A 22,533-nucleotide genomic window follows, 5' to 3' on the forward strand; every position below is an offset into this window, starting at 1 on the left:
TGCCCCTGGACACCTGCCTCGCACTGAGGACAATCCCCCCACCTCATGGGGGCCCACAAATATGTTTGGCACCGGGCCCACATATGGTTAATCTGGCCCAGGCAGGGAGATATAGGGACATGCAGTCTTTTGACTGGATACAAGGGCAAAAGTAGTAGGTGTCTAGTAGCGAACTATAGTTCTGCAAACAGAGAATGCCACTGGGAGCAATGCACTTCTGCAAGGCCTGCAGCTTTCACTGGCATTGTAAGGATCTGTCTTAACTTGAACAACGAAGAGGAGTGGGCACTGGAGCCCTGGGAATGGAGACATCACACCGTGAAATAATCATTTATCTATTCTATGTCAGCTCCTAGATTAGCCCTTTTTGGGGGGGACCAGAAGTCATACAAGAGAACAATAAATAACGTGACAGCTTTATTTATATATACTGGTATCCCATGTGCAGAGGCCTCTGGATAGCTAACAAGCAAAAAACGAAGCGGCAAAATAGCCCAATAAACAAACAAGAAAGCAGACAGAGAAGAGAGAAACCAAGCATCCTAGACAGTCTTCATCTCCACAAACCACATGTAAGACAACAATAAAAGACAGAGTAGTGTATCCATATACCTGTATATGAAAATGGTCAATCTTGGGATTGTTAATGACATCAACGTTTAAAGTATGACCAATAGTTTATTGACTTGTCCCAGTTTGCAGGTTAGGGTCAAGTCAGCATTAGAACTCAGGTCTCCTGACTTCCATTCTTTGCCCTTTACTCCTGTTTGTAAAAATCTAAAGCATTGGTGTGCCACTTTGACAGTAAGAGGTTTTTTTTCTATGCCAGGCCATACAATTAGCTGTCATCCATTTTAATATTAACTTCTGTTTCTAAGTTTGTGGCAGTTCAACATTTGTTATTAGAAATGGGAAGCAGAAAACCTGAGTTCTAATCCTGGCTTGACCCTAACCTGCAAATTGAGACATGTCACTTCATCTCTGTGCCTTTATTTCCCTGACCTAAGCTGTTTGGGGCCAGGACTTAGTTTACTTTGTGTTTGTACGAAGTAAAACACAACAGAATAGGGCCCTGATCCTTATGGGGCTACTGTAATAGAAATTCCAATGTTGTGAATTAATTCATGATACATAACGAACCAAACAAACATCACAGACCCTTGGATGGAGGGACGCAAACAGGTCATCTTTAATCCAGGTGAATTTCAACAATGTCAGATAATGAATGGTTCTTGAACCCTACAAGTGATTAGAGACAGAGCTAGAGAGGCAGACAATGTTTGCATGACAAGAAATTAGCACACTTAAAAAACAAAATAAAACAAAAAAGCTGAAAATAAGCATGTCCCCATTTGTACTCTTATTCAGGATTTCTAGGTGAAGTTTAAGGAATTGACCTAAAAATGGTTTAGAACCTTCCAATTGGAAGTTGCCTCTCTTCTCTGCAAGAACCCTAACTGCTTTGGAATTTGCTCCCCCTTTGCTCTGAAATAGCCTAGACTAATGACCTTCAAGGCACATAGCAAAGTATACATATTTTTCCTGGGCATTTGAAAATAGGGAGGGGGAGAATTATAAGGATGATGGCAGAGGGTAGCAATTTGAGTTTCTACATTGCACGGCTTGCGGAGGGAGGCTCAGAATTGATTACACTGCCTCACATTCAGGGTATTACTTGCCTTGTATTTTTATGTTAGTTATTTTTAAACATTTGTACAAATCTAAAGAAATGGTAATTTACAGAGAGAGAAAGAATGAATGTGCATGTGTGGAAGGACAACTTAAGCTAATCTATCCCAATGCTGATAACATTATCCTCTTTGCAGTCACTGAGAATGTGCTTGTCTCCATCTGTACAGAAGATCTGTAGAATTACTAATGACTAATTATGACTCCGATGTCTTAAGAGTGATGCCCTGATTTTTAGGGACAGTAAAACTAGAAGACAAAGATACTGCAGTATTATTTTAAGCACTCACTGTCCACTTGATCTTTACTGAACACAGGCAAATGGAAAGACAACGATAGAAACCAAAAAGGACAAAACAGAAATGAAGAAACACAGTGAGTTAAAATTTGCCCTAAATTCCATTTATGCTAACCCATCATCCAGTGAAAGGGAATTAACCAGACTTTCTGGAGAAGTTTGAAACATCTGTGGAAATGAAATACAAGGAGATTCCCCATTGGACACCTCTATAAGAGTTTGTTTTTGAAAACTAACACCAGCTACATTTGAAATGTTAACGTATTAGTGAACCACATCAGACTGAAAAAAAATCACAGCTAATATAAATGGTTAGTGAATAGAGGTCTCTGTTTTGAAACTGACACTGCGACATCTAGAAGGAAATGAGATGAAGCTCAGAGTCTGCTTATGAAGTTTGTCTGCTAAAATGGGAGGGAAGGGGCAGCACAAAAAAATTACTTCATTTGAACAAACTCTTTCAAACAAACGGTTATATCATGAGCTCAAATGGAAATGTGTCTGGCAGAGATATTTGGAAAGTTGTTTTTGGAAAGTCGAATGTGTAAAATTAAACTTAATTCTGAACTGGCAGGGTGGGGTGTGCCCTGAGCAAAGCTCTGTTCTCAAGACTTCAGAAGGTATTAAAAAAGTTTAAAACTTGCTTTCAGCTGCTGATTAAAAAGAAAGCCATTGCACGGTGTCTGAATGTTCTCTGCTTGCGAGGGGTATTTGGAAAAAAAAAAGGATCTTTTAAATAATCAGTAGTAAAGTCCAAGATAAAAATACAGAAAAAGTATTTCCAAAAGGCGTAACTGCATTGATTCAAATCCCTTTGCAAAACTGACGTATAACCACAGCAAAGGTTCTCAAAAGGGACTCATGATCCTGGGTGCTCAGCTTGAGACACTTAAAAGGGGCAGGTGCTCAGCACTTTCTAAAAACCAGGCCCCTTTAAAAGAAGTCTCTCATGTTGGCCAGACATGGGGACACTCAACTCAGTGATCACTTTTAAAAGCCTCGGCCCATCAAGGGGGACCTAGGTGTTCTGAAGACTCGCAAGAGCAAAAGCACTGGCCATTGGGCTGGATCTTGGGAGGTGCTGAACACGCTTAAACCCCCACTCCCTTGAGTATTCCACACTCCTCAGGATCAGGCCTATGGAACAGGATTGACTTTTCTTTTCTTTCTTTCCTTGAAAAGGAAAAACTAGAAAGTCTCACATTTTTGGTCAATATCTGTAAGAAAAATAAATGGTAGGGTGTGGTAGTACAGGAAATGAGTAGATATAGCTGTCCAAACTAACTGCATTTGCACCATAGGGAAGCAGAAATTCTCCATTTCCTCTCTTATTCCTCCACCCCAAATTAGGTGTGAAGCAAACATATGGAGTGCCAAGCTTCTGCACTGTTGCTTCATCAGCAATTTCTTCACCTGACCTGGAGGAAACAACCTTCCTGAGGTTAAAATGAGCATTGTCTATAAATCACAAGTTCAGCGTACATACCTGCAGATCAGATTCTGACAGATGTAAGTTGTTCAGTTATACACCTAGTTTCAGAGGTGCCTCTTCCCCACTCTGTTTTTATGTCAGACATATGCTTATAATGGTGCCTTGGATTTTTATTGCACGATTTTCCTTGGGCATCAGAATGGTTTCTCCTCTTATGTATGCGTGGTACACACCCCCGCACATGCCAACACTAACAGTTGAGCCTGGAGTCAGTTGTGTTTTAACTTGCAAAACTCACTTGTCCACATGTCCTCAGTTTGCTCCAGTGGGCTCAGAGCACGAAAATTCTGTCGCCTGAAGGGCAGGTACGAACGATGGAAGAGAATGCTCTGGGGTACATGCACGCAAAGTAACATGCACGGTAGTTCGGAGTCTCAGCGATAATCAGGCCAGTAGTATGACAAATAGCTACGAGGTGGGAAAAGCGTTGGTACAGCAGGTTCGTGTACCCAACATTGCTCATTAGTCTCAAAGAGAAAGAGAGAGAGAGAGAGAGAGGATCCTACATAATATGTTCTAGCCCAGTTCTCTTTTCTCTTTACCTGCACTGAAATTAGGTAAAACACAGATGGTCTTTAACTTCAGAAGAGAGAACTCTGTTTATTTGAGGCAAACAAGGTCACTTTTATATTGGAAGAAATGTCCCCAACACTCATAGATGCTTAAGTGAGCTTGCGCACCCCAGAGGGTCTCCAGTAACATTTCCCAGTGGCCCCAGAGAGCTACAGATATTATTGCAAAGATGTCACACCCTCTTTCCTCCCTCCCCCAACCAAATGGGTATCATGCTTGGAGACGTCTAAGCTGCATTTTTTATTTGGGATTTTGTCCAAGCCCTAATGGTATTCGCTCTTATTGACTTGCCAAAGTTGCAAAGAATGTCCATGCCACCACTCCATCAGCACTTTGCACCTTTCAATGTCGTTTCTAGGGTAGACTCCTGGATGCTCTATGCTGTATGTAAGAGACAAGATTCCTTGGCATACAGATTCAGCTCTCTGTGACAGGAGAAATTCATGTACGGTACCTTTTGTTCTTTTATCCAGGGTTCAGAGGTTATTTAAGAGGGAAGGACACCATGTCCCCTGCCTACATCACAGGAATTCCTCCAAATAAATAGGGCTGAGCAAATAAACATCCCAGCTCAGTTGGCAACTGCGTCAGCTCAGGTAACTTACAGGCCTCCTGAGGAGGAGACCGTTTCAAGTTCCTCCACTGGGGATTCTTTGCGTGAAAGACAGGCTGCCAATTCTGCACCAGAGTCCAAACTGAGCAAGTCCCTGTGCACAAGTGCCTCAGAGGGTTGGTGCCACTGAGTGGTCAGTCAGGTCTCCAAGGCAGATCTCTGTGGTGCCACTACCAAGAACAGAGGCCTCCAGGTATCTGTCCACATGACAATCCCCTCACATGAATCAAGTTGAAAAGTGTAGGCAAGTGCAGAAGTTCTAGGGTATTTATTTCCCCATCTGACAGATAAAGTCAGCTCTCTTTTTAGGTTAAGCATTGTTGTTGGGCTCATGGCTGAATACTAATGGCACCTCATTCACCCTTTAAACTCAGCCTCGCAAGGAAAAGTCATGAAAATTTACCAGCCCAGGAAACAAAAACCTACTGGCCCTCTCTTTACGACGATGATTTATAGTGATGAGAAAGCAAATGGTGTTTTAACCACTTGAAAAAAAGAGAAGTTACTGGCACCAGGTTAGTAGTCGAGACACAAATCTAATCATCTCTAAACTCTTCATAGTTAATAGCAGTTCTAATACCATCCACCTCGTCTTAAACCATATCTACTCTAAGAATACCACCCTAGCTAGGTTTCTTAATTGTTCACAGCTGTTAGCTAGATAAACCATGCATGTCCTAGAAATCAAGATATAGGATGAAATATTTGAAGCCAATGAATAAATTACCCTTCAATGTTTTTACTAAGAAGTAACTATTGCCAAATCTTTTATATACAGTCTTATTTCACCTCTGGAATAGGGACACAAATGAAATCCAGAAGGCTGTGATTATTTTCATTCAATTAAATCCTTTTTCATTGTATTAAGTGTCTGTTCAGTTCTACTCACTAGTAAAACGATGAGAATGACATAAAGGTGCATTTCTGAGGTACTTATGTGGCCCCCCTTACTGGGGTATCAGAGCACTTCACAATCTTTAACATATTTATCCTCCCAGAGCGGGAGGTGATGTTATCCCCATTTTACATACAGGGAAACTGAGGCATAGAGAGGCTAAGTGACTTGTCACTGTCAGACAGTCTGTGGCAGCACAGGGACAGGAACCCAGGTCTCCCAAATCCTAGACTAGTACCCTGACCACTGGACCATCCTTTACTCTCTGAGAGACCTGCTCATATATAGGCTAAGATTCAGTACTACATTGAGGTCTGAGATTCCCAAGCTTATTGAATGGGGTGGAGTTACGCTGGCAAGAGAGTTACATCAGGGTAAACTCGGAATAATACAGTGGTGAATTGGGCCCTGCAACTATAATGCAGTGTCATGTTGGCAAAGTCCTTGGGAGCCTAGGTACCCAAATTAATCATTCCATGCTTCCACAGTTCAAAAAACCCCCAAAACCCAACCAACCCCCCTCCATCAAACGATGTTTTTAACTAGACCCTCGGATGTTCAAATATACTCGTGGCATTTCATTGCAACAATTATAGGCTCAGTCCTGCTCCCACTGGAATGAATGGGAGGATTGCCATTCACTTCAACAGGAGAAGAACCAGGACCTAAAGCAAGAGATTGTGATGCATCATTTATACAACCCCCAAGGAAGGAATATTCAGTGTAGTCATTCAACCATTTCTCTCATGAATAAATAAAGCCTGAATGATTATTACACAACCCAATTTAAAAATGTGAGGGTTGAAACCTGATCTGCATAGCTAGAGGGTGGCTGGGTACACCCCAAAGCCCAGCATACAGAGCAAGCATTCCCGGAAGCGCTAGGCTGTTTGGCCCGCCAATGCATGTAGCAGCTGTCCTTTCACCAAAGGGGGTGGGGCTATCCACACTGGAGGTGTGGCCAGGCCCCTCCCACAGCTGCCGAACACTGGCACAGTGAACAAATGTTCTATTTTTCCAAAGCATGCACAAGTCCAGCTGCTGATCATGCTGCTCACGTGCTCTTCTGAGGCATTCTGCTCGCTCTACCACCGCTAGGAACACATCTTTCATTAGCACTCCAGGGTGGGCCAAATGCAGAGTTTGGCAGTACAGGAGTAGGATACAAGTAGATGCAGAGTGCACATTTTCACTGTAAAATGCCCGTAAGTGTTAAGGATGTGTTGGTGAAGGTTTCTTTAAAAAGGATGTCAAATGCCTTCTTTGTAGAAGGAGGATCATGTGATGGTAGGATCAGAGCACAAGACTAAAAAATATTAAAGATATAAGCAGATTAAACCCTCAGCATCAACCGTTATACTCAGTGGCTTTGGACAAACAAAAATTTACATGATCCTTGCTTCTAAAAGTTTTCAGAAAACTTTTAAAGCCCCTTTAGTAAAACACACTAATTAAGTCCTTGCTCAGGGTCAGGGTATGTCTACATTACAGAGCCTATACTGGCATAGCTATGCTGTCACAGAAGGAGTATTTCTATTGATGTAGAAACCCCACCTCCCTGAATGATGTTAGCTAGGTTGCGAGAAGCATGCTTCTGTCGATATAGCTGGGTCAACACTGCAGGTTTTGTTGGCATATCTATGTCGGTGAGCAGCGTGGTTTTTCCTCACACCGCTGACTGAGATAGCTGTGCTGACATAACTTAAGTGTAGACCCAACTCTGGCAAAATTCCAACCTACAACAATTTTGCCTTAAGGACTAGGATTTTGTCTTCAGAAAGATGGAGTGAAAACTAAGAACGTACTTTCGTTTTGTACCATATACCATTTAATGTACCCTTAGGAGTTCAGGTAGTTCAATTGCCAGCCTTCATTGGAATGGAATTCAATGACATGAGGTACATCCATATTGGCCATACAAGTACCATTTTGCTGGGCGTACATCATAAAAAGAGGTTCTATGCAACCGGGCCAGCTGATGTTCCAACATTCAGAAGACCTTGCCTTCATTTTAGAGCAGCACTCCCATTTGTGGACATAACAGAGATTTAAATAAGATTTCATATGTAGGGACAGATTTCCACTTTACGTGGCTTTCAGATGGAAGTTACATAGCGATGGTTTTGGAGAAGAGGATTCCTACACACTCCGTCATTTGCTAGAATACAATGTATAGAGGGGAAAATCAGCCTCATTGTAATAAACTTTTACCCCTATGGTGTGATCAAACAAAATCACTGTCTTACAGTCAGGAAAAACAAAAACAAAACCAACTGCAAGCAAGAACTGGCTCCACCTGTGATTGGATAACACAATACTTGCAAATATGTTTCTGCATTTTTTGTCTGCAAAGCAGGCGCAAAAGAAGTAGTAAAGAGAGCATCTGCTAAAGCATACTTCAAAGCACAGTTATCTCAGGACTAATTTTGATCATCCTTTCCTTGGATAACAACCATTTCATGATGCAAAGTATTATATTATATATTATATTATGATGGAACTTTCCTTAATAGCTATTCGGGAAATGCAAATAAACTGGAAAAAAAAAAAGCTACAGACAGTTTCTCCTGCCACAGCATTTTTATCTCGGACAGTCTGATGCAAATGTAGGCTATGTATTGACTTTAACCTATCGGATTCAAAGTACAAGTGCCTATGAGAGCAAGTAACCAGTCTCTTGAAAGGCTATGATAGAAAGGACAGTCAGTTTCAAAAAACAATTTTCAACACATCAGCCTGCAAGATGCATTTTACACAGCACCAACCTCTCAAACAGTGATTTTACAACACAGACGCACAGAGCTGATTCAATCATTTGAAAAGAAATATTTAACGACACCTCAGACTTGTAGATTTCAAATCTGACTAGTTATCTTAACACAAGGGAGGCTGGAAGCGTAACTTTAGCACGAAGCTGTTAATTACTACAAACGTGCTGTCTTATTAAATGACTCTTTAATCACGTTATTAATACACACATACCACTACTAGGAATTAGTAAATTTCTCCTGGACAATACTCTGGTATTTTTAGAAGCAAACAAAGATTGCCATAGGTTTACCTGATAAACTTCTCTGAGACCGCACCATGTTCTCATCACTTGATGGCAAGCTCTGATTCTCTGTGTGTACCACCTTCTCAAAGTTGTTACTGTCAAGTTCCAAACAAACCGGCTCCCACTGAAAAGCAAGTCTTCTACTCCGCACATGAACACCGAAGCCATGATCTACTCTTTCAAAATTCTCTCTTCCTGACTCACTCTGTGTACTCACTTAAATGCCTGCCGTTAGAGCAGCTTCATTTTATATGGAGTGCAAAGGGTAGGGGTGTTGCGAGAAGCCAGGGTCAAATCTTAAAACAAACTCCTCTTTCACTGTGCTTCCTGGGCAGACACGGAGGCATGCCCTGGGTGTTGCTTGAAGTCCAGCCAATGGCTGCAGTAGCTCAGCCCAACCAGAAGCTCACACAGCAGCCTTGTACTTCTTAACAGCTTATATAAATCTCTGTTAAGCTTCAGTAGCCACCACTATGTATTCTAATTAAATGTTAACCCCTTTTCCATGTGCCCTGACAACAACCCCATGTATATACTACAGGAAAAGAACTGAGGGAAGTAGTCCTGAGTAATACTCTCCACATTTTGATATTCAGCAGGCACTACACACATACCTACGGCACAGTGTGTACACACCCCCCCTCCCCCGTTTCCATCACCTCATTATCTGCCTGAAAGGGAACAGCGCTGTCATCTGTTCCTTCTGGCTGAGCTGCTGATCAAATAATACGTTAGAAATCCTGCTTCAAACATCTTCAGGAGTAACACACGGGAAAACACTTCAGAAGAGCTCTCACGGCAATAAATATATTAATGTCTCTTTTAGCTTGGCTATCGGAACCTGCAAACAATGTGAGGAGAGCATCCCCCTGGATGACACATTTCACGTTACCATATGCCTCCTGCTTAGTAACTGCACCTTATAACACTGAATAGGCCATCAGCCTGCTAAAGAGAAATACTTTTGAGCTACTGTTAAATTAACATAATCTTATTAATGCAGCACTTGCTGCATTAGAAAAGCAAACAGCCTCCTGCAAGCTGAGCACCTTCGCAAACAGACCACAGTACATAAACACTCTGAAATAAGAGCCCACAAGAGAATCCCAGGCTTGCCTCAATAGTCAGTATAAAATTAGGCAGCAGCTCTGAGGCTTTAATTGTTAATGCCAGAGAACTACACCTTTTGTTTGCAGGCTATTTCTTATTAAGAAGCTAATGGGTTTTGAAGAAAGCCGTCAGTGGGTAGGTTTTGGAGGTGACCCCTAAAAACACAAGTAGTCTGGAAAGGTCGCTTTTCTTCGACCACACAATGAACGGGAAGTGACAGAGTAGGGCGCTGCTGAATCAACAAACCAAGGTGTGCATAGAAGAGCTGTCATGTCCATACTTTGGCAATAGTTTGGCACTGGATAGTTGTAAGACCCCACTGAAAAATTTCACTGATTCATTTCATATAGAAATTGTGACATATGGTGGATATATGACAGTGCGAGTTGCCATATGTGCCAACAGCACTGAAATCAAGTACCACAGAAAGAAAAAGCACAGAGGAAAGTCCCAGTCTTTTTGGGAAAGGAATAACCAAAGGAGAGAGACAGAAGAAAGAGTTAAGAACAGCTAAAAAGAACACAGTTGAGCTATTCAGAGAAGAGCAGCTCAACACAGAGGAGTGGACAAAGGCACAGCTAGTCAGCTTGCTGGATTCATAGAATCATAGAATATCAGGGTTGGAAAGGACCCCTGAAGGTCATCTAGTCCAACCCCCTACTCGAAGCAGGACCAATTCCCAGTTAAATCATCCCAGCCAGGGCTTTGTCAAGCCTGACCTTAAAAACCTCTAAGGAAGGAGATTCTACCACCTCCCTAGGTAACGCATTCCAGTGTTTCACCACCCTCTTAGTGAAAAAGTTTTTCCTAATATCCAATCTAAACCTCCCCCACTGCAACTTGAGACCATTACTCCTCGTTCTGTCATCTGCTACCATTGAGAACAGTCTCGAGCCATCCTCTTTGGAACCCCCTTTCAGGTAGTTGACAGCAGCTATCAAATCCCCCCTCATTCTTCTCTTCTGCAGGCTAAACAATCCCAGCTCCCTCAACCTCTCCTCATAAGTCATGTGTTCTAGACCCCTAATCATTTTTGTTGCCCTTCGCTGGACTCTCTCCAATTTATCCACATCCTTCATGTAGTGTGGGGCCCAAAACTGGACATAATACTCCAGATGAGGCCTCACCAATGTCGAATAGAGGGGAACGATCACGTCCCTCGATCTGCTCACTATGCCCCTACTTATACATCCCAAAATGCCATTGGCCTTCTTGGCAACAAGGGCACACTGCTGACTCATATCCAGCTTCTCGTCCACTGTCACCCCTAGGTCCTTTTCCGCAGAACTGCTGCCTAGCCATTCGGTCCCTAGTCTGTAGGGATTCTGACAACAAGTAGAGGAATGGTGGTCCAGGTTCACAGAGAACATCCAGCCCATTGGCAGAAGGTCCAGCAGGCAGGGGAAATCTTGGAGTCAACTCCCCAGAGAGAAACAGGGAAGAGGCTGACAGAGGTAACATAGGGGCTCCATCAAGACCAAATGTATCACTGCAACAGGAATTGGGGACAGATCTACAGGTAGGCCAAGAGAAGGTACAGCTGGATAGGGACAGACTTCATCTGGAAACTCAGCTACTTGAAGAGCAGCAGTGAGAGATTGCCGACAAAGAGAAGATAAAGACAAGGCTCATCAACATCACCTAGAGACAGAGAGGCTGTGTCAGGAAAATCCTCATCTGGTAGATGAGTCAGACCCCAGGTGCCCGTGCTGGTGGGTGACAGAGACTCCAATTGTTCCTTCGCTTTAGGGAAGGGGATGACATAGATGTGTCTTTAAGTGCTTTTGAAATGGGGTGTGAATTGAACAAAGTGGGGCTAGATGGCAGGACAGCAGGTTCCAAAACAGGGGGTGGGGAGCGCTAGAGGGAAGGTCTGTGCCTGGAGAGTGTGTCTAGCGACCTTGAGATTGGGGCAGTGACCACACTTGGTTCAGGCTCCAAGACCCTGAAACACACCAGGGATCCAGAGCACAGAGGCTTGTATTCCCCTCACATCAGGGGTCCACACTAGGATCTGAGATAAAAACGGTGATTTATTGCAAAATTTGAAGGACTAAACATTTTTGGTAACTAAGCACACGAACACACATATAGCCCTTTTTGTGCAAAATTTCTACCAGTTGGAGTCATGCAATGGCTTTTTAAAGTGTTTGGAACCAAAGGAGGGGTAGCCTTAGAACCAGTCACATGGCCTCCTTGCATAAAAATAACAAGGACCCTGTAAAGTAATGATCCCTTTGTTATGGATGGGCAAACCAAGGCTCAGTATCGGAACCAGCAGATCACAGTATCTCTTGAGGAAGTCACTAGGGACCCAATTTTTGGACATATTCAAGTACTCCAGTTCCCCTAGACTCCAAGTGGAGCAGCGGGAGTGCAGCACTTCTGAAAAATCAGACCCTAGATCTTTCCTGGCCTATGTTCTGCCCTTGCCATCTGAAAATGGGAGCAAAGAGGCCTGGCTTGACCTGAGTAATTCAACATGGAGGTGGCTTAATTTCTTGGAAGACAGGATTAGGGAGGTAACTGGCTAGGCAGGCTAAAAATGGACTGTTTGTGCTAAGAGAAGTAAATGGGTCAGTAAGCTAAAAGACAGAATGTCTGGACTAGCTAAGATACAAGTGGGAACACCCAGGAAGCCATTTACTAAGAACAAGAGAACAATGGACAAGAGAAGTTGGGAGGGTAAAGATAAGGTAATGAGTAAAGTCGAACATGGACAGAGCGTGCTGTACAGGAACTGGTTCCTGCAAAGTAACAAAGCCAATCCCAAAACATGGGATCCAATGTGTAGTAAACGTAATGTGACGTGTCAACGGATATAAAGCAAAGGGGTTTCTGTGTAACTTGGATGTGCGGTATGCCCTGTACACACTCCCTATGCTTAAAGCCTGATCAACTCAAGTGTAGTTTAATTGCATGCCAATAACGAAACCTCAGTGGCAGGTTCAGAGGTAAGCCGAGTACTTGGGAATGGAATGGATAAGGTCTTGGATGCTACTGAATGGATAAGGTCCCAGAAGCTACCCCAACATCTTGATGCCATGAGTTGGATCCACTCATCTGGAGCAGATAGAGTATAGACTCCTTAGTGTGGGGGTTGCAGCCTAGCATTGTGGGAAATAGCATTGGAAGGGTTTAAGGCCTAAATCTGAAGAGGTTAGTACCATGCTGGCGAAATCAGTTAAATCTAAGGGCGGAGCCTATGGACTCCCCAGAGAAATATTAGGGGGAGATGGGAACTGAGCGTAAAAACTCCAGAGAGTGGTATTAGAGGAGGGGGAAAATGCTTGGCAAAGCACAGCAGAGGTCCGTTAAATGCCATAAATAAATAATTGGCAAAGCACAGTGGAGATCTGCTAAATGCCACTAAAAGGACGCAGAGGCTATGCCAAAATGATGTTATTAGAGGCAAAATCTAAAACTAGACAGGATTTAAGGTGTGATTGGCTTCAAGTGCTATTGTTCCTACTTTATTTATATAGTTGGGTGGGGAAAATATACACTTGTGCTCCAGAGTCAGGGGAAGCCTGCAGAGTCTGGGCTGTCCATTGCTGTGGAACACAAAGCCTAGAAACCCTATCTCAGGCCAGCTCTAGTATGTACTGACTTTGAGATGTTTGTGAGGTGCAATGCAAATGTGAAGTATTGCTCAGGCCAGGCACAGGCAGGTGGAGTTCTGGGCCAAGCAAGGCTGACGCTAGAGATTTTGCTGTCCTGGCCATCCAATCCCCACCTCCTCCCCAAGAGGCATTGGAAAGAAGGCAGCAGCTCTGGGGTAGCACTGGTTCCCACACTACGCTATTCAGTGGGGGAGGCACCCAATAGCAGACACCCCCCCCTGCTACCTTCTATTGTGTGGGGACATGCTGGAGCAGCTGCTATCAGTTGGCCACTGTCATTGGTGCACCTTTAAAGGGACTGTACCCGCACTGGCTCAGCTCCCAGCTGGAGACAGAGAAGGGAGATGGGCTGGCGGAACCCCTTTAATATGCCATAGGTGGCTGCCTAGGTCTAACATGGGCCCCAAGTCTGGGCTTACAGCCCTGTGCCCTTTCCTCTCAGTATTTCAACATATGGGGTGGGCTGTGAAAGAATAGTGCGAGAGGAAGAGCAGAATATTTTCAATAGTTCTTCACAGTCTCAGCTTTCATTAAAAAAAGAAAAAGCTACTTTATCATTCATGGCTGTGAAAAAAAAGTACAGAAACTATCCCTGAGCTTGCAGGGAGTCTAAAACAATCTCTCTAAGTGTGACCTTCCCCACTCTGTGCAAGTCTTGTCTATGCTATATAGTCCTAAATGGTGCTCATCAACACAGTATCCGAGTGCCTTCCAGTAGCATATTAAGCAATGTGACTACACATCACAGGTTTGTTCTCTCATATTGCTCCCAGGGGAAGCAGCACGTGCAGTGGCTGTCCTGTTTCGGTAGGGGGCTTTTCTTTATTTAATACACCTGCAAATCATATAAGAAAGAAGAGGGCGGAAGGATCAAATGAGGAAGATGGTGCACTGGAGAAGCGCAGAAGATGTATAGATTAAGAGGTGTATGTGGCAGAGGCAATACTGGTTTCATCTTCCTGCGGGGTGGTGGGGGAAGGTTCAGCTTTCAAGAGTTTGCTACCTCAGGTCACAAGGCTCTAGGGGATCCCCCTCCTCAAACGTGTTTTGTGTTTAAAGGGTGAAACGACCATCCGCATACACATATCCTTAAAGTCAAGAGAGATCCTTCGCAATGCCGTGTTTCCATTTCTTAGTTTTGGCAAAAATCTGCAGCAGGATGCTTCCAGTCTGAGTAAGTAGCAGAGAGAGAAAATCTGCATCCAGATAATTATCAGTCCCTCAGGTAACACTGCCTCACAAAGGAACCAGCCAGAAAAATCTTATGGCATCTGTGCATAATGGTCTATACATCTCAGAGTTTAAATATAAAACAGAGAAAATACAAAAACACAGTTTCAATCATTTTCAAGTTCCAGTACTAGCATGGCTTTGTAGTTTAAGAAAACGCTTATTGAGAGATGGAAGAATAACGTAGTTTTGAGGAGGGGGGAAAAAAAATCAGTCTATTGAAAATTAAAAAGTTGGCTTCAGTGCTTTCTTGGTTTTCATTATCACTTAATTACAGACTGCCAGAAATGTAAATTCAAGAATTCTCCCATATGAGATAGTGAAAACATTTTTTTAAATTGATCTGTCATCTGTGGTATCATTTTTTTAAATTGGATCGAAGTATACTTGGCATAGTTACTCGGGATGCTTCCCAATCACTGTGTACATCGACATCTGGCGGTCTCATGTTTTTATTTACACTGTTTGGACGGATTTCGTAAATGCTCAGGAAAGTAGAGGCCCAATCACAAGAACTAGAGTCTGAGACTGTAAAGCCCACCCCCCGCCACCACCTCTGCCCATCATACATCAGCGTTAAACATCAACACTTGCGGCTATCCTAAATAGTCTTTGTGCTCTCCCAAGCAGGCCTCAAAAATCATGCCAAGCCATGGGCTAGAGTTTGACTGTGCCTACACAACCATACAGGGGAGCGGAAACCCTCACATACCCTTACAATGGGTACCTAGACTTTGGGTCCAGACACAAAGGAGTAAAAGCCTCACTCCCCTTCTTGCTTCCTCTCCTGATGCAGTGATTGGGGAGGGCGGGGGAAAAGGTGGAGTCTTGCCTCCACACTGCTACTTGTGGTCACAATAGCTGAATCAGCATAGGGTAGCAGCAATAATCAGATACTGGTATAGGTTATCAGCAAGTTACTAACCTCTGGAAGCAAGGAGGGTATTAGACAGGTTTCAGAGTAACAGCCGTGTTAGTCTGTATTCGCAAAAAGAAAAGGAGGACTTGTGGCACCTTAGAGACTAACCAATTTATTAGAGCATAAGCTTTCGTGAGCTACAGCTCACTTCCTCAGATGCATATCGTGGAAACTGCAGCAGGCTTTATATATACACAGAGAATATGAAACAATACCTCCTCCCACCCCACTGTCCTGCTGGTAATAGCTTATCTAAAGTGATCATCAGGTGGGCCATTTCCAGCACAAATCCAGGTTTTCTCACCCTCCACCCCCCCACACAAATTCACTCTCCTGCTGGTGATAGCCCATCCAAAGTGACAACTCTTTACACAATGTGCATGATAATCAAGTTGGGCTATTTCCTGCACAAATCCAGGTTTTCTCACATCCCCCCACCCCCATACACATACAAACTCACTCTCCTGCTGGTAATAGCTCATCCAAACTGACCACTCTTCAAGTTTAAATCCAAGTTAAACCAGAACATCTGGGGGAGGGGGTAGGAAAAAACAAGAGGAAACAGGCTACCTTGCATAATGACTTAGCCACTCCCAGTCTCTATTTAAGCCTAAATTAATAGTATCCAATTTGCAAATGAATTCCAATTCAGCAGTTTCTCGCTGGAGTCTGGATTTGAAGTTTTTTTGTTTTAAGATAGCGACCTTCATGTCTGTGATTGCGTGACCAGAGAGATTGAAGTGTTCTCCGACTGGTTTATGAATGTTATAATTCTTGACATCTGATTTGTGTCCATTTATTCTTTTACGTAGAGACTGTCCAGTTTGACCAATGTACATGGCAGAGGGGCATTGCTGGCACATGATGGCATATATCACATTGGTGGATGTGCAGGTGAACGAGCCTCTGATAGTGTGGCTGATGTTATTAGGCCCTGTGATGGTGTCCCCTGAATAGGTATGTGGGCACAATTGGCAACGGGCTTTGTTGCAAGGATAAGTTCCTGGGTTAGTGGTTCTGTTGTGTGGTATGTGGTTGTTGGTGAGTATTTGCTTCAGGTTGCGGGGCTGTCTGTAGGCAAGGACTGGCCTGTCTCCCAAGATTTGTGAGAGTGTTGGGTCATCCTTTAGGATAGGTTGTTACTCAACATCTGTGCCTGAGTTACAAGGCATACCAGGCTATTCCTGGGGTGGGTGCATTTCTTGCTCACGGCTATTTCCGAAGGCACAGTCTAGCCTCATGTGGTGAATTTTATCAACAACAATACTTTGCACATCGCTACAACACTTGCTCAAAATGCTTTGCAATCAATGAATTAATCCTCCATACTTTTGTGAAGTAGGGAAGCACTGTTCTCACCTTTGCAGAAGGGTGGGGGGAAGGGGGCGCGGAGAAGCAAAGTGACTGGCTTGAAGCCACATAAGAAGTCTCTTGCAGCACTAGGTGTAGGATCTAGTGATCTTGATTTCCATTCCTGAGCCTTTACCAAGAGAGCTGTCCTTCTGCCCAAATTAAATACCATTAAAAAGGTAAGAAACAAGCATGAGCGTGGATGAACAAGGAAGATATTCACAAACTACTGAATGAGAGAAGGATAAAAAAAATGAGTACAATACTAGGGAATAAGAAGCAAAAAGCCTCTGAACCTTGGACACCACCCTTAACATCAAAAGATTAAGCCAAGTTTAAGATGCAAAGGGAATTGTTCAATTTGATTCAAAGGAAGGTTTTTTGTTGTTTTGTGGGGGCCTGATCCAGTATCCACTGAAATCAATGGGAATCTTTCCCTTTACTTCCACTGGCTTTAGATAAGGCTCCAAGGGATTAGCCAGGGTCCATTTAAAATACTTTTCTCGGTAAAATTCTGGTCCCCACATTGTAAAATGAATATCACAGAAAATACAGCAGAAGAAAACCAGTACGATACCCAAGAGGGTAACCAGAAGTACATTTGACCAGAAAAAAAGATCTCAAGAAGGGACTTTGTAGAGGAACACAGTATTTTGAAGGGAACAGAGATGATAGATGTTACACATACATTTGATCTAATGTCATTTGAACAAGGGTCATGAATTTCTGCAAAGGAACAATGGTGCATGAAAAGAATTTTAAGAAAAAGTCCTTAAATAAAGTTAATGTGCGTTATAAAACGCAACAGGAACATTGAAACAATAGTTTAAAGAACATAGTTAGACACACATGAAAAAGGAACAAATATTGTGGGTTAGAACAGCTAAATTCATAGGAGGGGATGGCTCCTAAGTGGGTTTTCATGGCTTTCTTCCATGCTGATGTATCCATATTTAGAGCCTAAGTGGTAAGTTAAATCAGAGGTGCTCATTGCAAAGTAGCTCTTAAGTCCAAAATATGGCCTCTTATTAATGGACACAAAGAGTCCACCTACCCTGAATAATAAGATTATTAATTTGCCCTCACTCTTGTGAGGATGAAGAGTGCCCCTACATATCATCCACTGATTAAACATATTGGAAAAATCTTATCCTGAAGTTTCCTGCTTGATTCATGCCCCTGAATAAAGGATGTGAGTTCTGATCACTCTAGGGCTAGGTCTACACTACCCCGGTAAGTCGACCTAAGTTACGCAACTCCAGCTACGTGAATAACATAGCTGGAGTTGACGTAGCTTAGGTCGACTTACTGCGGTGTCTGGACTTACCTTACTCCTCTTGTTCCCAGTGGAGTATCGGGGTCAACCAGAGAGCGCTCTGCCATCGATTTAGCAGGTCTTCACGAGACCCACTAAATCGATCCCCGGTGCATCCGTCACCGGAGCATCAGTCCCGCGGTAGTGTAGACGTAGCCTAGGCCTCTGTACCTTCTTAAAAATTATTTAAGCCATCAGATAGGCCTGATCATTTGAACTATCAGATCAGTGGATAGCAAATAGTTTAATATAGATATTTTAAACAACACCTTGTTATAATTTAACGGGAGCATATAGTTCCCTTTCCAAGTAGATCTGATATTTAAAAAACACTCTGCATAATTCTTTCCATAGCTCAATAAAGACAAAGAAACAGACCGGTAATGAAAACCATGCAAGTGCACCATGCAGATGGTATAAAAACCGAAGTCCTTTGCGAGGTTATGAGCAGAGCTTGGCAGAGATAGGCAATTCTGTTTCACGGAGAATTTCAATGTTTTGAAATTTGGTTTTATTCAGATTAGGAACAAACCCCCAAAATTCTCTACGAAAGGGGATGGAGTCTTAGTGCTGAGGCAAACTACCCTGAAGCCACGGAATCTGGAAGCCGAGGATCTGCAGCCCTAAGGCAGTCCACATGGCTGGCTGGCCTGGAGTTGCTTGGGCTGCCAAGGAGCCAGGCAGGTGGGATGGGCTCCATCAGAACTTCGGGAAAAAAAGTCAGGCTGTCTCTGTTAAACGTTCCAATTTTACTCAACTGGTGAATGCCGACAAAACAACGGAGAGTCAGAATTTTTAACCCAGCCAGCTCTCATTGCCAGCCAGCACCCCACAACTTTAAAAGACACCTCGTTTAGAATTTGTCCTGTAAAATATGGATTCAAATGACTTTTGACAAACATAGGAAGAACTGCAGGATTACCTGTGAATGAGGATAACCGCAGTGTGTTAATTAAGTCACATCTCTCTAACCCTTTTCCGTCCTCTCTCTTCCTCCCCCCACACACTTGTCAGGCTGCGCGCACTAAGGCAATTAACCCAAAGACAAAAGTGAAACTAACTTTTTCAGAAATCCTTTTGCTGCAGTCAGATCCCTCATTAGCTTAGTAAAGATAAAGAGAAATAAAGTTATCAGCTTCCTCCATTTTCATTATGTAACCCCTCTTAAACACAGCCTATAAGAGAAACAGGAGCCTACACACCAAGTTCTACCTACTTTCATCCACTTTCAGTGCAAGCTCTTTGGGGCATCTTTTTTCCCTGTGTTGGTTCAGTGCCTAGCAAAATGGGGTCATGGCTCTTGCCTGCAGCTGCTGGGTGCTATCACAATACAAACAATAAATATGATCTAAATAAATAATAATATAATCACACTGGTCCCTTTGGCCTTGGAACCTATTAATGAATATTAATCAGAAAATAATGTGATAATGGCGAGAGCTGACACTACTGTGTGTTCATCGAGAAGTGTACAGTTTGAATTGGATGTTCCTTATGTCAAGTATAACCTAAACTAGGGATAAACAGGCTCTATGCCTTGAGATTCTGTTTAGAGCTCATGCCCTGAAACTGGACTGAGTTATCAGCAAAGTCTTTTGGCTGAAAACAGAAATATTTCGATTCAAACCGGCACCCTGGTGCCTCATGAGAGTTGTTCAGATGGGTCCAGGTTTCTGACTTATATAGCAATACAGATAGCACACAGGTTAGATAGATCCTGAACTTTGTCTCAACACAAAGACATCCGTGCTCTGGTTGCTAGTACCTGATAAAGGCCCCTGCTCACAGTAACGAGCCAAGGGCCACAATGGACCCAGTAGACTAGGGTCAATTTCCCCCAACATTTGTGAAGGTGGATGAACCACTACTGTGGGCATAGGGTGGAAGAAGAGCTGCGTCTTCATAATGGTCACCTCTGCCCTAGGAACCAACAGCATCTGGCAGAAGAATTCCTGGGAAAGGGGGACAGCATCCCCCAAAATAAGATCCCTCTAGACCTCCCCAGTCCAAAGGGGACAGAGTGAAACAAAGGGGCAACCAGCCACAACTGACTCTGACAACAGCACCAGGGTTTAAATCCCCTGCTATAACCAGCTCCAGGAAGAGGGACGTGTTCTGCACGCATAGGAGGGTGCAACCCAAACCGCACTAAGGGAAAGCACAGCCCTGGAACTAGACACCAGAGAAGATATCAGAAGACTCTTCCACACCGTGGCCCTATGCAGGAGGCAGTGACAATGGTGCTGCAGACACTTTGGACATCAGAGGAGCAAATGAGGATGACTACCATGGCCAGCAGTACATGCTGCCCCAGAGGGAACATGCCCGGGTGGGATGGGGCCACTTCCCTCCTCCATGTGCATCAGCGAGGGCTGTCAGGGAACACTTGGTACATCTTTACTACCAGTCCTACAAGTATCCTACTCCACATTCTCTAGAGAAACTAGGCCTGATTCCACTCTCAGTAACACTGGTGGAAAGCAGGAGTAGCTCCACAGTGTGGGTGAGAGAAGAATCAAGAATACCTCTCTCATGTATTAACCCCACACATGCTCTCAGAGTCCAAATCCAAAACAGTGTGGGGGCGGGGGGGAAGAGGAATGGGTCAAGGTCAAATAAGAGCTTACCTGAACCTCTACCCCAGAACATCCAGGGCTGGAAGCGGAAGTATTCACATATCACCCCCTCCCAGCCAGCCAGCCACCCCCACCACAACCCAAGCCACCCTCCACCCACCGCCTGGCTCTAGTGGTATTTCTAACCCAGCTGAAAGCAAGGATTACTGGAAGCCTCATAAGATGACACATTCTTATAAGATTTCCATCCCAGATTTGCATACCTAAGAGATTTGTGCAGACTGGACAAGGATCTGAACTTCGGGGTGCATATCTGAAATGAACCCACAAAACCTTCAGGAAGGTTCACCCATCAATCCTTACTTCAGAAGACCACTCAGGGCTGTGTGAAATGTAAGATATTGATGTCTCTAGACAGTGATGTTCCTCTACACACTGTTAATGTTTCTTTGGTCTCTTATCCCCTTTGAATGGTATATAACATGTGATCAGCTGGTTTAACAACAGTCTGCTCACTCTCACACAATTATGGACCTGCTCGTTTTTCTGAATCAGACAGAACAATGTAGGTCCAGTCCAGACTTCAATAATAAGCTTATCATATTACTAGAGTGATAATTAAAGATGGTATATTAAAAAAAAACCAACCCTAACTATTGCATTATGCCTACAATGCAGTGATGTGAATTCCCTGCAATCGGCATCAAATGTTCCTGACTGGAAATAGAGGGTCTTGCCATTTAAACATTTATAAAGTAAAACAGGCTGAAGTCAGATTTCTTGAAAGGGAAATTGTTTTACACTTGCTATATCAAGGAATACAAACCCAGGTCAAATTCAAACAATTACAGATGCAGTGTGTATTCCAGTTTCACAAATTAGGATTAATCCCATTTTCAAATGTTGCAACGTCTGAGAAGTGAGAACTTGTGTTACCTTGACTCAATTGACATAAAACGGTACTGGCCTTTCTAATAGCATAGGGCCATCCTTAGTGGGAGTAATTTGGCATAGCTCCATTTGAAGTCCATGGAGCTACATGAATATATATCAGCTGAGGATCTGTTCCAGAAAGTTTGTGTGCAATTTAGTACTATTGAGTGAGTGTTCTGTTATGATGTACGTGTTGGTAGATTACATGCACACACAGAGTAGAATTTTCGAAAGTGCCTATGTGACTTAGGATCCTACACTGCATTTTCAAAAGTCATTTAGGTGCTTTTGAAAATTTGTAGCCACTTGCCTACCTGTTGATTTACACCTCCAAATGTCCCAAACAGGCCCTGTTTAAACACCAACTCCTGTAAAGTAGGCTCATATTATACAAGACTGAGAGGGACTGACTTTCTACAAATTTATGCACAAAATTGTGTGCTCATTAGCATACCTAACTTGGGGATCTAACTGGTCATTTGTGCACACATATACCTCATTTCTGTGCATGTATTTGCCTCTAAACATTAGAAAAAAAACCCCTCACATTTATTACATGATCTGCAGTGCGTGGCAATGATCTGCAGACATTCTCATAGAAGCGTAGACTTTAAGGTCAGAAGGGACCATTATGATCGTCTAGTCTGACCTCCTGCACAACGCAGGCCACGGAATCTCACCCACCCACTCCTGCGAAAAACCTCTAACCTATGTCTGAGCTACTGAAGTCCTCAAATCGAGATTTAAAGACTTTGAGGAGCAGAGAATCCTCCAGCAAGTGACCTGTGACCCATGCTGCAGAGGAAGGCAAAACCCCCCCCCAGGGCCTCTGCCAATCTGCCCTGGAGGAAAATTCCTTTCC

General features: G+C 43.4%; 1 protein-coding gene across 3 annotated transcripts in view; it reads right to left on the minus strand.

Annotated features, from left to right (window-relative positions):
* Positions 1-22,533, minus strand: part of FRMD4B (FERM domain containing 4B) — a 145,942-nt gene that overhangs the window by 109,579 nt on the left and 13,830 nt on the right. Inside the window, exon 1 of one of the 3 annotated variants that reach the window (XM_078853547.1) lies at positions 8,622-8,835. The exons of 1 other annotated variant lie outside the window; for it this stretch is intronic. In XM_078853547.1, the coding sequence (XP_078709673.1) occupies positions 8,622-8,783 (162 nt within the window). In that variant the 5' untranslated portion in view covers positions 8,784-8,835. Of the gene's footprint in view, positions 1-8,621; positions 8,836-22,533 lie in introns of those variants that run through there. One more of the 3 variants, XM_073351065.2, reaches the window with a different exon arrangement.

Source organism: Lepidochelys kempii, chromosome 7 (assembly GCF_965140285.1).
Source record: "Lepidochelys kempii isolate rLepKem1 chromosome 7, rLepKem1.hap1, whole genome shotgun sequence".
In the NCBI taxonomy this organism is placed as follows: Eukaryota; Metazoa; Chordata; order Testudines; family Cheloniidae; genus Lepidochelys; species Lepidochelys kempii.